A 13,849-nucleotide genomic window follows, 5' to 3' on the forward strand; every position below is an offset into this window, starting at 1 on the left:
TGAATGGTACCTTGCTTTGGTAATAATGGATTATATGGTGGTTTGATTGATTAATATCCCCAATAGGTTTGAGTATTTGAACACTTAGTCTCTGGTTGGTAACATTTGGATAGATTAGAGAACCTTCAGGAAGTATGTCACTGGGGTTGGGCTTTGAGAGTGGATAGCCTGGTCCCATTTCTGATTCACTCTGCTTTCTGCCGGTGGTTAGGGAAGTGATCTCTCAGCTTCCTGCTCTGCCTCCCTGTGGCAATGCTTCCCCACCATTGTGGACTCTCCCTCTGGAACTGTAGGCCCAAATAAACTCTTCCTTCTGTAAGTCCCCTTGCTTTGGATGCTTTATCACACCAACAAAAAGTAAGTCATAAAGGATGTAAATAAGATTTGGTAACAGAAAACATTTTAATGATTCATAATTAAGCTAAACAATTGGAGTAAATACTATTGAAAAAGAATGTTTAGATCATCTTAAAATATCTTAATCCAACATAAAATTAGAAGTTTTTGATAAGAATAGCTTGTCTGAAAATCCAGAATGTAGGATTAGCAATCACCTATCTAAATAACTTAAGAAAATTAATGTTATTGTATAATTGGCTACCTCTCATTGAAAGGAGATAAAGTTTGTACAAAAAGCAAAACAAAAAAGAAAGGGGGAGGAAGGCTAGATTTTTCTTTTAATCAAGATGAAGAAATATTGCATGATGTCTCATGTTTCTGCTCTTTGTCACTGTTTCATGATCCAGAAGTTTTCGCTGTCCCTGCCTTGCTGACGTTCTAACCTACTTGGGGGTCTCCTTACATTTCTGTATAGGCCATAAGTTTGTTTCTCCTTTGCTTTCTCTGTACAGAAGACCAAAGAAAGTCAGAGTTGATTCAACTTATAGTAAAATAGTTGGCACACAGACAAAATCATGCTTCATTTCCATTCCAGTATAGGAACAAGGAGAAACATGCCAAGAGATAAAGGGGCCTCTGTTTTCTGCTTGCTTCAACAATTATCCTATAATTACAATGTTCCCAAAAGGCTAAGGTCTTATAGGTGAACCGGTGCTTTCATATGGTCTTCAAGTGCCTCCTTGACTCTATTATGTTCCTAGTAAGAATTATCCACTGAGGGTGTTCTGCTCCAGAGTTGCTTTTATAATCTTAATTTTCTGTATTTACTCCTTTCCCTGCAGTGCTCTCTCTCTCTCTCTCTTTCTCTCTCTCTCTCTCTCTCTCTCTGGTGTCCCTTTTCTCTTCTAAACGTATTAATCAAATCCTACTCTTGAGAGCTTATTCGGCTGCAGTATGCTAAACTTTGAGATTTGAGCTGAGGTTTGATTGATAAATATGTACATGCAGATGTTTTTGTTGTTAGGAAGGCAATTAAGCAATGTTAACTTTTAAAATATCTATTCAGATATATACTTGCAAAGAACTGTTTCTTCACTGTAGCGATTTGTAGTTATACCTCATTACAAGTATGTATGTGAGGGTTCAGATCACATTCAGAAACCATTCAGGATCCTGAATCTTTATCCTGGGATGGAACTGTTTAGGGCCACTAATAATAAAACATGGCCCTAAGTACTGAGACTGATTTTCATATTTGCTTCATAAAATATCTCTGAAATATCAAAAGGGCATAAAAACATCTTCTGAAAAATATTGAAATTACTATACCATAATGGTAGAATTTGAGATAGTCATTTGACTATATATGATACATTCATTATAAAAGGGTTTCTACATAGCTACACACTACGAGACCATATTAATGACAATCACATAAATAAAGAACATTATATTTGGCTTTTGTATTTTTGACACATGGTAATATATTACATTTTGTTCCATTTTTCGCCAACAGTTGTGAACTGATTGTGAGTCAGATACATAAGATGCAATGGATACAAGTCCATGAGTGGACACTTTTGTAAAAGAATTTCTCCCTGAATATATGTATTAGGAAACTGGAAGTGCAACTGAAAATATACATTTCTCAGAGGATAAACATGATTTAATAAAATGCCTTGCAGATAAAATATTTTAAAGATATGACTGTAAATTTAGTAAAGTATTTTTTCTATAGCCAGACAATGTATGACTAAAATAAATACTTTAGTTAGATATTTATCAAAGCCAACAACTTATACTTTTAATTATTATATTCATCAACATGATGAGTTATCCAAATTAGTTATTAAATCCTATTCTAGATTAAGATGAATTTTTATCTTCTGAAGTTCATTTCTTAAATTCTGTCCACAATATTCAAAATATTTTTTGAATATTTTTAAAATTTTTAATTACAAGAAATTGTGTTTCTTTAATTAAATAAAAAACCTCTTCAAGGTATGTGCAGCATTTCCTCGGTTAGGACGGTCTGGCATTTCAGGAGAGTGACCAGTTTCTGTAGATGTCTTGGTGACAGGAGAGAGTGCTATGAACAGACAACTGACTGTCTGTAGTTCCACCTTGAAGGGCCTGTGGCGAACATAAAATATTTCATTACATGATGTCATGTTTAGACTTAATATCAAATGCAGATAAACATGAGTAGCTCAGTGATAAGGAAATGAAAGATAAAAATATATGTTTAAATGATGTCAGAAAATATTGTTAATAATTTTCATTCCCACCTATATCAAGTGTGGTTTATTTTAGCTCATGTGTACTCTTCTTTTGCAGCCTTTGAGTTTATCATCATCATTAGTGTGTGTGTGTGTGTGTGTGTGTGTGTGAGAGAGAGAGAGGGGGGGGGAGGGGAGGGGGGGAGAGGGGAGGGGGAGAGGGGGGGGGGGGGGGAGGGAGAGAGAGGGGGGGCACACGTGGGCTAAGGCATGTGTAGGGAGGCAGAGGATAACTGTGACATTGGTTCTCTCCTTCCACCTCTAGGTGGGCTCTGCAGCTCAAACTCAGGTCGTCAGGTTTGAGTGACACACGCTTTCCCTGCTGAGCTATCTTACCAACAATGTCACTAAGATTTTAAAGATGACATTTTCTAACAAATGTTATTTAATTCGTGGACAGTGAAATCGAAACAGGCATTTTATAGCTTCTGTAACATTTTAGCATAGTTTGCAATAGCTCCTGAAGGTGCTGTGTGAGGGGAACAGTAGCAGGAGGAGGGTCCTGTGACTGACAGTTTCTTATATCATTTCCATTTATTTAACAGTCACGTGGTTGCATATCAGCCCCTTCCTAAAGTAAAAGTTTCATACTGTGTCTCATTAGTTAAATTTTGCCATTTCATCTCTATTTCATGTTGACATTTTCTAGTAGAATCCATTTTTATTACAATATAAACATTGTAATATGAAAGATAATGTACTTATTCATTTCATTTAATGTGGAGAATCATAAACCTTTTGTTCAATAGATTTGTTTAAAGTAGAAAATCATACTCATATACTGAATTTAATCTGAACACACGGTAGAATTTTCCTTTTAATTATAATTTTAATAATTAAGAAAAGTCTTTCATTCTGTTTTATATGTTCTTTGAACATTTTTTAAATTATGTATAATTAGGAAAGCTTTAAAATTTTCGAATGATTGAAAGTTGGAAATGCTCATCACATGACCATTTTACATTGCCAAGTCCCTATAGACAGAATTGTGGTGAATGAAGCTGGCACTGAAGATTAATATATGGCTCTGTTAGAACAGCTACGTCCACAAACACAGCAGTGCTTACTAGGCCTTTGGCACTGCACCCCACCAATAGTGGTATCAGGGTGCTACATTCATATCCACACTTCAGGACAAACAGTAAAATCTAAAACTCATCTTACTGCTGATTCTGTTGAGCCTCAGTTCGTTTGTGACTCCTGATCCGGTTTTAAGGAGTAGCCATTTTTGCCCTAGTCGGAGGAGGACCTTGCCGATAATACTTAGGCCGTTTAGGTGTTTCTCTAAGCAATCAAATTCCAAAAGAGGAATAAATACGATTTTCAGGACTTAAAACCAGATTTACCTGCATCCCCATTGCATACATTTCTGTTGCCTCTAGCTGTAGCCAATAATAGGCTGAACCGTGAGAAAATGAGCGTGAGTCATGGCTACTTTCAAGGTAGCAATGTCATACTTTAAATTGTGAGCGAAGTCTCCTTTGGAATTTATAGGCAAATGACCTGTATCAGGTGTCACAGGGAAGCCAACTTGGAGGTCCCTCGGAGAAGACAGATTTTTCCAACCTTCTCCTGGATACAAACAGCCAGGCCCCAACCACCACTCACTTAAAGCAACCCAAGACTGGACTATGCTCGCAATGATGCTTTTAGGCTTCTGACCTAACAAGAGTTATTTACCTGATCCATTTTTAGTGACTTGTATGCAGTCCTCCTCGTCCTCGTCACAGCTGAACTGCTGGAGGACTGCATCCGATTGACTTTCAGCCGGATCGCCGTCAGTGTGCTTCCTGAGGCTTCGGAGGGCAACAAGGCGGTGATGTATCGCTGCATACAGATAGCTTATGTCTTTGGCACTAGCCTTTGTGAGAAATGGATAATGTAGCTATGTTTACATCTCTTTTTATCTCTCACTGTTTCTAAAGGGCAGAATTGTATTACATAAATCTGGAAGGTAAAGAAATGCCCACAGCCCAACATGTTAAAAAGTAAGGCTGATTCATTTTACACAGATTGTATCCCAACGTGAGTGGTGCTGTGAGATCTCAATCCATACATTTTAAGTGGAGCAAATGCAGTGTTGTAATTTTAAGAACCCTCTTTGAATTGAGACCTTTGAGATGGCTCCTCTCTGCTCATGCTCAGAGGAGAAGGCCCTTCTGCTTCTTCTCATGACTCCACTTCCCCACCCTCCAGCCCACGCAGCTTAGTGGAGAGGAAGGTTCGGAGAAATGGTGCCATTTTCAGACATCGTACTTCTCAAAACGTCTCAGAGCTAAATTTTGGTTGTTATTAATATAAAGATGATGGCAGCAGTAGCTTAAAACTGGTATAGCATTAGCTATAAAACAAAAACAACTCGTATAGACATACGCATCCCTCTTCCTTTTACAAAGGAGAAAACGGTCGCTGAGAAAAACAAAGGACGTGTCTAGTTACAACATTAACACCCTCACCCCCCGAGAAAAAGTAATGTGTCCTCATTTCATTCTGATCTCAGCAGTTTTATAAAGTATATTATTTTTGCCTTCATTTGGCATGTAAGTCAGTTTAGTGAAACCTAAGAAATTTGGATATGTACACATTTAGTTTCTCCTGATTTTGTAATATCTACAGACACATACTAAGATATTTTGTGGATGGAGCCCAAATCTAATCATAGAATTTATTTAGGGTTCATCTACACCTTGCACACATAGCCTATAGGAAATTTTCTTCAATATATTAGTGTGCCTGTGTGTTGACTGGGACCTATCACTGTGTGTGAAAATTTCCATGTTGAAGCTCAAAAACTGGAATTGGGAGCATTTTGGATTTCAAATTTTTAAATCAGAGACGCTTAACCTATTAGTGTAAGACTAACATGTTGACGGCGTTCACAACAGGTGATCTTTGTTGTGTTTCCTTGGTTTGTCTCTTGTGAATGTGCCGTAGTTTAAAAACCAGCATGGCTCAAGCTCTGCTAATGGTGAAGAGAGGCGACCTCAGTTTCTCCACCGTGCTCTAGCCAGTGAACACCGGTGGGGTGGGATAGTGCGTCCTTAAATGATAAAGAGGACTTAATCATTTTAGCACCTTCCTCTCTTTTTGTTTGTTTTTTGTATTGCTGCTGATTGAACTTTTCCTAACACTTTACTACCTAGGTCACTTATACCTGATGAAGCACTTTCAGTTAATAAAATTTAGGGTTTTGTCACATACCATTTTTTCTTCCTTATTTAGTGGAAGTCTATCCACTTATATTATTATCTACTTCCATATCATTTGGCTTCTCATATTTTTCAAATCTTCCAAGTCTCAGGCTATGGGGAAAACCCAGTTGGGGATAGAAGGTTGGGGGTGGCAGGAAGAAAGCTTTGCTCTTGGCAGCTCTCTTGGCTCTGTGTCTTGTATTTGAGGGCAGGCATTCCTGCTGCAGGGAACAGCACCGCTTCCCTGCGTTACCCTGGAGATTGTCTCATGTCTGGCATTGGAATTTGCTGCTGGACTGGTTGTGACATACTAGCCTTGTGCTTTTCCATTCCTTACTGGATGCTTTGCTGTGACCACAAAGCCTCCTTTTTCCGGGTAACCACGCCAGTGGCAGGTTAAGACTCTGCTGACCTCCTAGGAGCCACTGTGACCATGTAAACACTGGGAACTCATACGCTTATTGACATAATTTCAGTAGGAAAGGAAATGCTAGGTGGTAACATCCAAATGTCTTAGAATGAGGACCAATTCTAAGACATTTCTAATTTGATTGATATTGACTTTGGTGTCAATTTGAATAGATGTTAGGCCATATTAAGCTGTCAATCATAATGGGTGACATATTTCTTTGCCAACCATGCAGATTATTATAACATGATACAAAAATGAATTAGGAATTGCAAGAGGCTAATTATTGAATTAGTAGGATGACGCCCTCATAACTGAAATCAGTAAATTACCTGAATTAAGAATATTTTTATACTATCGTCTTCTAAATCAGTCGCAGTCATTCGCAGATTTCTGTGATTTGCTCTCTGAATCTTCATCTGGGTCCAGAGTCTGCTGTTGAGGACCAGCCTCAGGTTTCCTTGGTTGCGCATGACTATGACGAGAAAATGGACAAGTCACATTAGAGTTCATACTGCCTTAACCTGGAAGGAAAATCTTTTAAGGAAAAGCTAATCCTGTAGTTGTCTTTTGAGCTGTGTTTCCACTAGTGAGTGGTAATTTAGCTAGATTGTAACTCGGTTTTAAAATTGGACGTCACATTAGAGAAAGTTTGTGTATTTACTTACTTTAATTTCAGTGTTAGAATTCTATTTTGTAGAGTTTTTAAATTATTAAATTTAAAAGGCTTCTTTGAAGACTGGTGACATGAAGATTATCTAAGAAATGTTTACAATGAAAAAATCAGAAGCAAATGTTTAAGTGTTCAGAATGTTGAATCAGATCCATTATAGCTCAGCCATTAAAGAGAATACTGAAAATCTGCTAACAGTACTGAAGAAAGCTTCTCATGTGGAAAGACAATCATGGATACTGTGTAGAAAATGCCAGATCAGTATAGCTCCATGAACCATAAACTATGCAGTCTGCATAGAAGTATACAGAGAATGACATCCACAGAATGCATTCTGTTAACACACTGTATCTACAGGATAGACCTTGACATTATTTTATCTATTCTTTGGTTGATTTATTTGCTGCTTTCTGTGGTGAGCCCATATTACCGACACAATAACAACAGCAATAAAGGTATTTGTAAATTTGGGTCTTAATTGTTTTTCCTGGCAAACAACAGGAGTAAACCAGAGTAGAGAACAATCAGTACTTCCTTGGCTGCATGATTTAGCAACCTGTTTATCCATTACAAAGTTGAAATGTTCTTGGTCTTTTGTTCTGAATTCTATTCCTTTCCAGTTTTTGAGCTTGACATTTGAAATTCAACAAATCCTCCTATGCCCTGGTCCAGATTCTATTTGTAATTTTCTTCAAACATTGACTTCTCAGAACTGTCTGGCAAGATAATCCACTGCACCAGCCCTCTGCCCTTGCTCATATGCGGTTTGGGCCTCTGAACAAAGGCCAGTGTGCCCTTTTGGATGCCAGACATCTGAAATCTTTCCCCAGCTTCTGATCACCCATTTGCTGCAGGACGCAACAGTTACAGACTTGTTTCCTCAGAAGCTGACCCCTCATCCCAGCTCCACACTGTGTTTGGATGCCAAGGATACATGATGTGTCAGGTATTTCTTTCCCCCAAACTTTGAACATTACAAAGCTATTTGTCTTATTACCCCTCTGATGCTAATGATACCCTGTTCAGGTGTGGGCTTGGCTTTGACACAGGTGCTTTCCACACAGCATCTCACCAGATTTTCACAGCTGCTCAAAAGACTTGAGTTATAGTATCTCAGTAAATTCTCATAAATACTGAAAAGATTGCAGACTACAGTTGTTCACAATCTGAATTCATATGGTCAAGCCATTTCTTTGGGGTTGCTAGTCAAGTAGTGGAGGAAAATGAACCCATGCTGTCTGATAGGTGAGCTTCCTTGAAATGGAAGCTCACAGAGTACATTAGAAATTGTTTTCCATCATCAGATTTATTGGTGTGTTTGGTAATGCGTCTGCAGAAAGCAGTGTGAACCTTCATGAGAAATTTTACCCATTTTCCTTACAGCATTGTTCCTTACTTAGTCTTGACTGTAGTGTCCCATGGTCACCGCTTGCTATGTCATTCAGCCGCAAGACTCCTCGGCCTCTTTCAGTCCAGGATTGTGTTATTTTGGTGAATACAAATATCTTGCAGTTGATCTAAATGACAATTGTTTAAAATGTCAGATATATTAAATTTTTTTCAGATTAAATTATTTCTTGTGCCCTAATGCTTTTGTATCTGACTTGTCTTGTACTTATTTAATCTTTGTTGATGATTAATGAACTAGAACTTGAGATTTATTTAACTTTCAAGAACATGCAATCTCTGAATAGTTCAAACTGGAAAAATATAAAAATAACACCATGGTGTGAAATGAAAAGGGTTCCCAGTCCTGGCTCTCTATCTTCCACTCCTCTAACTCTTATATTTCACATATCTCTCAGAGATGTTTGCAGGTATACATATCAACACAAATATGTTTTCATTTTTTTCTAAAAGTATAGGATACTTATGTATACTTGTTGCTTTCTTATGTCTCTATATGCCAATTTCTGCATTAAATTTGATATTATTTTGGCCACATAATGTTATCTGAAAGAAATGAATCATGGATTTGCATGCTAAAATATTTCGAACACAGCACACAGACATGGAGAGCTATGACATGCTAAGACAGGGACACTTGTGGCAATTTAATGGTTGCCAGTTTTCAAATACTCCCGTGCATAAGACGTCATCTTGCATATCCAAATGAAAATGCAGTGTGCCAGGGACTGACTTCTAACAGTTACTTCAGTTAGGCCAGAATTAAACCTTGAGATGCACTTATTTGGAGTAAAAGTATCCTTAGGTCATAGTGGAAATGAGGGGGAGTAGAGAGAGTGTGGGAGAAGATGAAGCATGACAGTGGAGGACTGGTGCCTTCTACCAACATTGAGGCCACAGAGAGTCCCTGACACCACAACCCCAGTCAGATACAGCATCCATCTGTGAAGTTCTTGATTTATCCCAAAGTCTACACTTTAATAAACAATAATAACAAGAAAAGCTTTTTATCTTAAACTGGAATCAAGTCACCTTTCAGGATTGGTAGAGTTGAACATAGTAATGGCACTGGTTGTGAGAGCAGACATGAGAAGTAGAAAGTAGAAGTCTGAAGTTATTTTAAGACAGAATCCTAGAACACCGTGTATACAAGCCCCAGAACCTGGGAAACTAGAACAAGAGGATCCTAAACTTAGGTTCACCTCTTTCTTCTTCCTGAACAGAATGAGTGATTGTAAACCTTCTCTCTCTCTCCTCTCTCTCTCTCTCTCTCTCTCTCTCTCTCTCTCTCTCTCTCTCTCTCTCTCACACACACACACACACACACACACACACAGAGAGAGAGAGAGAGAGAGAAATTTAAGATTAACAGTGTCTTAGTTTAACAATGAAATTTTACAAGCCACAAATAGTTTTTATTCAAACAACTTAAGTCTTTATGAAACTCTATTTCTAGCTGTTTTTGAAGATGTCTATGCTGATGTTGGCTTTAGTCTATATAATACTAGAAAAAGTAATACATAGCATACAAACCTTTAATACATTATGTTCCATTTCTTCTCCTGTTATGACATCAATTTTCTCAAGCAAGCATTTTTGTGATGGTTTAGAAGAAAAGGCAGCAGCTGATTCAATTAGGGATAGATTTTTAATAGAGTCTGTTCCAAAGAGAAAACAGGAGGGAAAATGTGTGAGACCCTGTTTCCTTTGTCATGAAGGTTGTGTTCTAACCTTGTTAGGACATATTCTTACCTTATGGTTTAAAGACCAAACTGTTTGAATGGGTTAAAATCACCTAATTTATTCACCCATAGTATTAAGTCAGTAATTTTAAAGTTTATATTATAACCTAATTATATGTTTTAACCCTTGCCAAAACAATTTTTAAAGTATTTAAAAGCTTTTAAAATTGTCTGGATATAAAGTAAATGTCATTAAAGTAAAAGGAGACAAAAGGTTGGAGAGCTAGCTCAGTGGTTAAGAGTTTTTCAGAGGACCCAACTTTGGTTCTCAGCACCTACAAGATGGTTGCTGTAACTCTATTCCAAGAGGATCTGATGCCCTCTTCTGGCTTTTTTGGGCAACAGGCACACATGTGGTGCACCGACATACATGCATGCAAAACACCTATACACATAAAAATAACAGGAGACAGTGAAGTTAAATGCTTTACAAATGAAATGATTCTTACTTGGATCTGAAGTGGCGTTAGGAAATTTCAGAACAGATCTGAATGTTTTTTCCTTGGCATATGAATGGTTTTGAAGTGAAGACTGGGTGAGCTTTTGAGTGTCCTAAGTAGAGGGAAAATGTGCATTGTTTAGTCTTATACCTAGATATTTGTAGTAAGCCAAAAAAAGATACTTGTTTTTCAACACAGCACACAAGAAATAACTACTGTGATTTTGTTTCCGGCTCCCTCTGTGCTTGACAAAGAACTGGGCTATAGTCAGAAAATGTTGGTTCTAACCTCAAAAGCCAGAACCCACTTATCCCAGCCCAGCCAGGTGAGTCTGGTTTTAGGGAAACAAGAAAAGCTTGAGTAGGAGGAAGCAGGTGGCTGTCGCTCTATGGCCACCCAGGCTGACCTAAGGGCCATTCTCTTCACTTTTTTTCAGTGGTCTCAGATATTCGCTATTGCTGTCTACTTCCCAGGAGAGAAAACTCCACTAGACATCTCAGAGAGCAGAAAGAATCCTAATGTTTCCTTCAACATCAGTGTCTTTCTGCCAAAAGTCATTGGGTGTGGTGTGTGTGTACACATGTGCATACCAAGACACAAGTGTGAAGGTTACAGAACAGCTTGCTGGAATCAGTTTTCTTCTTCCACCAAGTGGGTCCCTCAGTTCAAAGTCAGGTCACCGGGCTTGTGGCAAGTCTCTTTATCACTGAGTCATCTCTCTAGCCCACCAACAATCACTGTCAAGGCTCAGCATAGCTGATGTCATAAAAGGCTGCATGAAAAGTATCAATAACTGTGCTATTCACAGCTGTGTGTTTTCCCCCTTGCAGAACAGTGAAGGTGGAGCACTACCACTTAAGAACACATTCAGATCTTGCCTTTCTGAACTCAAGAGTCTTCTGTGATACTTAATGGGAAATCAGTAGCATCCCTAGAACTAAGTAAAGACAAATTACGATCATTTTCAGTTTAAGAAAACAGAAATATCAGCTCAGAAAGATTTGTGACTCATTCTAAAAGCTAAAGTTGGGAATGCACTTTGACACCCGAATCACAAGGCCATGGATTCACAAGATTAATTAGAGGAAAAACACAAGCCATCTGGATTGTTCCAGCATCCTTGGGACATCCTCCCTGAGAGAAATGGGAAGCTCCAGTCCTTTCATAAGCCTCATCCCAAAATGTCCGTGAGATGTACTGACAAGTGCTCTCTCACCCCAGACCCCTGTGGTCCCAGCTGTCGTTTGTTCTCATAGGTTTCTCTCTGTTCCCTTACTACACTGTAAGCCTCTCTAGAGTACTGTCTGCTTTGGCTTTGCATAACTACTTAGGTGGATCTCAAACCTAGCTGTACATTAGAATGACTTGATCCTTGACCTCACCCACAGCATTTCTGATCTAATTAGTCTGGGTGAAGCCCAGCTCTTAAGATTTCATTTAAAGGCCCCCCAAATGGGGAGCCAGGAGATGGCTCGGTGGGTAATGGTGGTTATTGTACAAGCTTGAGGGCACATGCCCAGGACACAAAGAGAGCTAAGTATGGCCACATGGACATAGCACCCCAGGACTAGGAGACAGAGGCAGGGGGAGACCAGAGCTTGGCAGCCAGCCTAGTCCAAAAAGGTGCAGGATCAGTGAGACCCAGTCTCATGGAAATAAAATGGAGAGTAGTAAGAAATGTCCCGTGGTCTCCAAATATACATACATGGCATGTACATACACGTTCATACACACCTGATACATAGGACACACACACACATGGAGTCACAGAAAAAAGACTTTCCTCTTAGCATAAGCATAGAAGATAATAGGACTCACTATGGCATCTCCATACATATATTGTGTTGTCTTTTGACCCTTTATTCTCCTTTATCCCTCCCCCTCTTCTCATGCTGGTCCCCTTCCTCCTCCCAAATAGTGTTCCCTCTGCTTTAATGTCATATTTTTAAAAAGCCTACATTCTGCAAGCAATGTCCACTAACTATGTATAAATCGAAACAAATATACCTAAAACTATTTTAAGTAACAAAGAGTGAAAACAATCATTTAAACTAAAGGATAAAGTATCTAAGTAACAAGATCATCAGTATATGAACTCAGGACCTCATGTACCATAGGAACCTTGTACGTGGTTGGTAAAGTGAATGCTGAAGACCCTCTTGTGAATATGGAAAGCATCTTAGTTGTGCTGGCATCCTACAGAGCCTATGGGTGCTCAAGTGTCAAGCTTAGGAAAAGAAAAAGAACTTGCCTCAACGTATTGCACAGGCTTTCACCTGGAGCTTGCTTGTTTCATTCAAGTTCTGATCCAAAGATGTGGGGTGGGTTGCCCATCATTCTGTTTTGTTTTGTCTTTTGACTCTCTGTTTGAGAGAGTCTCACTGGTTAGTGCAAGCTGACCTGAAACTGTCTGCCCTTCTACCTCAGCCCCTTTAGTGCTGGGATGAGAGGCATGGACCAGCACCTTCAGGTGGACCTGCCCTTTCTGACAGTGACAGAAGGGTACTTAAAGCTAAAAAGCAACAGAACTACCCTTAGAATGAAGGACAGTCCTGAGTTATGTCTACAACAAACAAGATTTAAAAAAAACTGACTCTGGAGTCTGGAGAGCTCTAAAATTATTGAAATCAACTAGTTTTGAGAATTTTTTTATTTTTATTAGCATATATCAGTTGTACAAAATTATCAAAATAATGCATTTCATTGTGGCATTTGTGTGTTTGTGTGTATGTGTGTGTGTGTATGTGTGTTGAGAGAAAGAGAGAGAGAGAGAGAGAGAGGTGCACAAGTGAGTGGGAAGGTATGATCTTCCATGGAGAGAAGGGGCACATGTGAGTGGGCAGGTATGTTCTTCCGTGGGAAGCTGGCATGCAGATGCAAGGGGAGGACATCACTGGCATTTTCCTCTATGGCTCTCATTTTCCTCTATGGCTCTCTACCTTATTCTCTGGAAACGAGGGGCTGAGGAGATGGCTCAGTGGGTATGAGCACTTGCTGTGCTGTGCAGTACAAGGATCTGTTTGAATCTGCAGCGCCCATGTAAAACCAGCTTAGCTAAGATGGCACACTTCTGGCTTACATTATAGTTCATAACAGCAACAAAGTTACAGTTATAAAGCACCAACAAAATAGTTTTATTGTTGGGATCAGCACATGAGGAACTGTATTAAAGGGTTGCAGCATTGGAAGGTTGAGGATCCATTGCTCCATGGCTTCACGTCTATTATTCAAACAGCTAGGATGTGCTTCCCAAAAGCCTTTTGGAGTTAAAGAAAGAAATTGTGACTTTTAACTCAGAACTGAGAAATATTCTCGAACTGAACACTAATTAATTTGCCTTGAGAAATGTGAAACAACAGGTCCCCTAAG

The 13,849-nt window shown here is 38.9% G+C and overlaps 1 protein-coding gene across 3 annotated transcripts in view; it reads right to left on the bottom strand.

Annotated features, from left to right (window-relative positions):
* Positions 1-383: 383 nt before the first annotated feature.
* Positions 384-13,849, bottom strand: part of Ranbp3l (RAN binding protein 3 like) — a 47,266-nt gene continuing 33,800 nt past the window's right edge. For 2 of the 3 annotated variants that reach the window (XM_038322322.1, XM_038322321.1), the window contains exons 11-16: positions 10,490-10,592; positions 9,832-9,956; positions 8,273-8,408; positions 6,551-6,693; positions 4,299-4,479; positions 384-2,472 (exon numbers count right to left, since the gene is read on the bottom strand). In XM_038322322.1, the coding sequence (XP_038178250.1) occupies positions 2,429-2,472; positions 4,299-4,479; positions 6,551-6,693; positions 8,273-8,408; positions 9,832-9,956; positions 10,490-10,592 (732 nt within the window). In that variant the 3' untranslated portion in view covers positions 384-2,428. The remainder of the gene's footprint in view (positions 2,473-4,298; positions 4,480-6,550; positions 6,694-8,272; positions 8,409-9,831; positions 9,957-10,489; positions 10,593-13,849) is intronic. The other variant, XM_038322323.1, reaches the window with a different exon arrangement.

Source organism: Arvicola amphibius, chromosome 3 (genome assembly GCF_903992535.2).
Source record: "Arvicola amphibius chromosome 3, mArvAmp1.2, whole genome shotgun sequence".
Lineage (NCBI taxonomy): Eukaryota > Metazoa > Chordata > Mammalia > Rodentia > Cricetidae > Arvicola > Arvicola amphibius.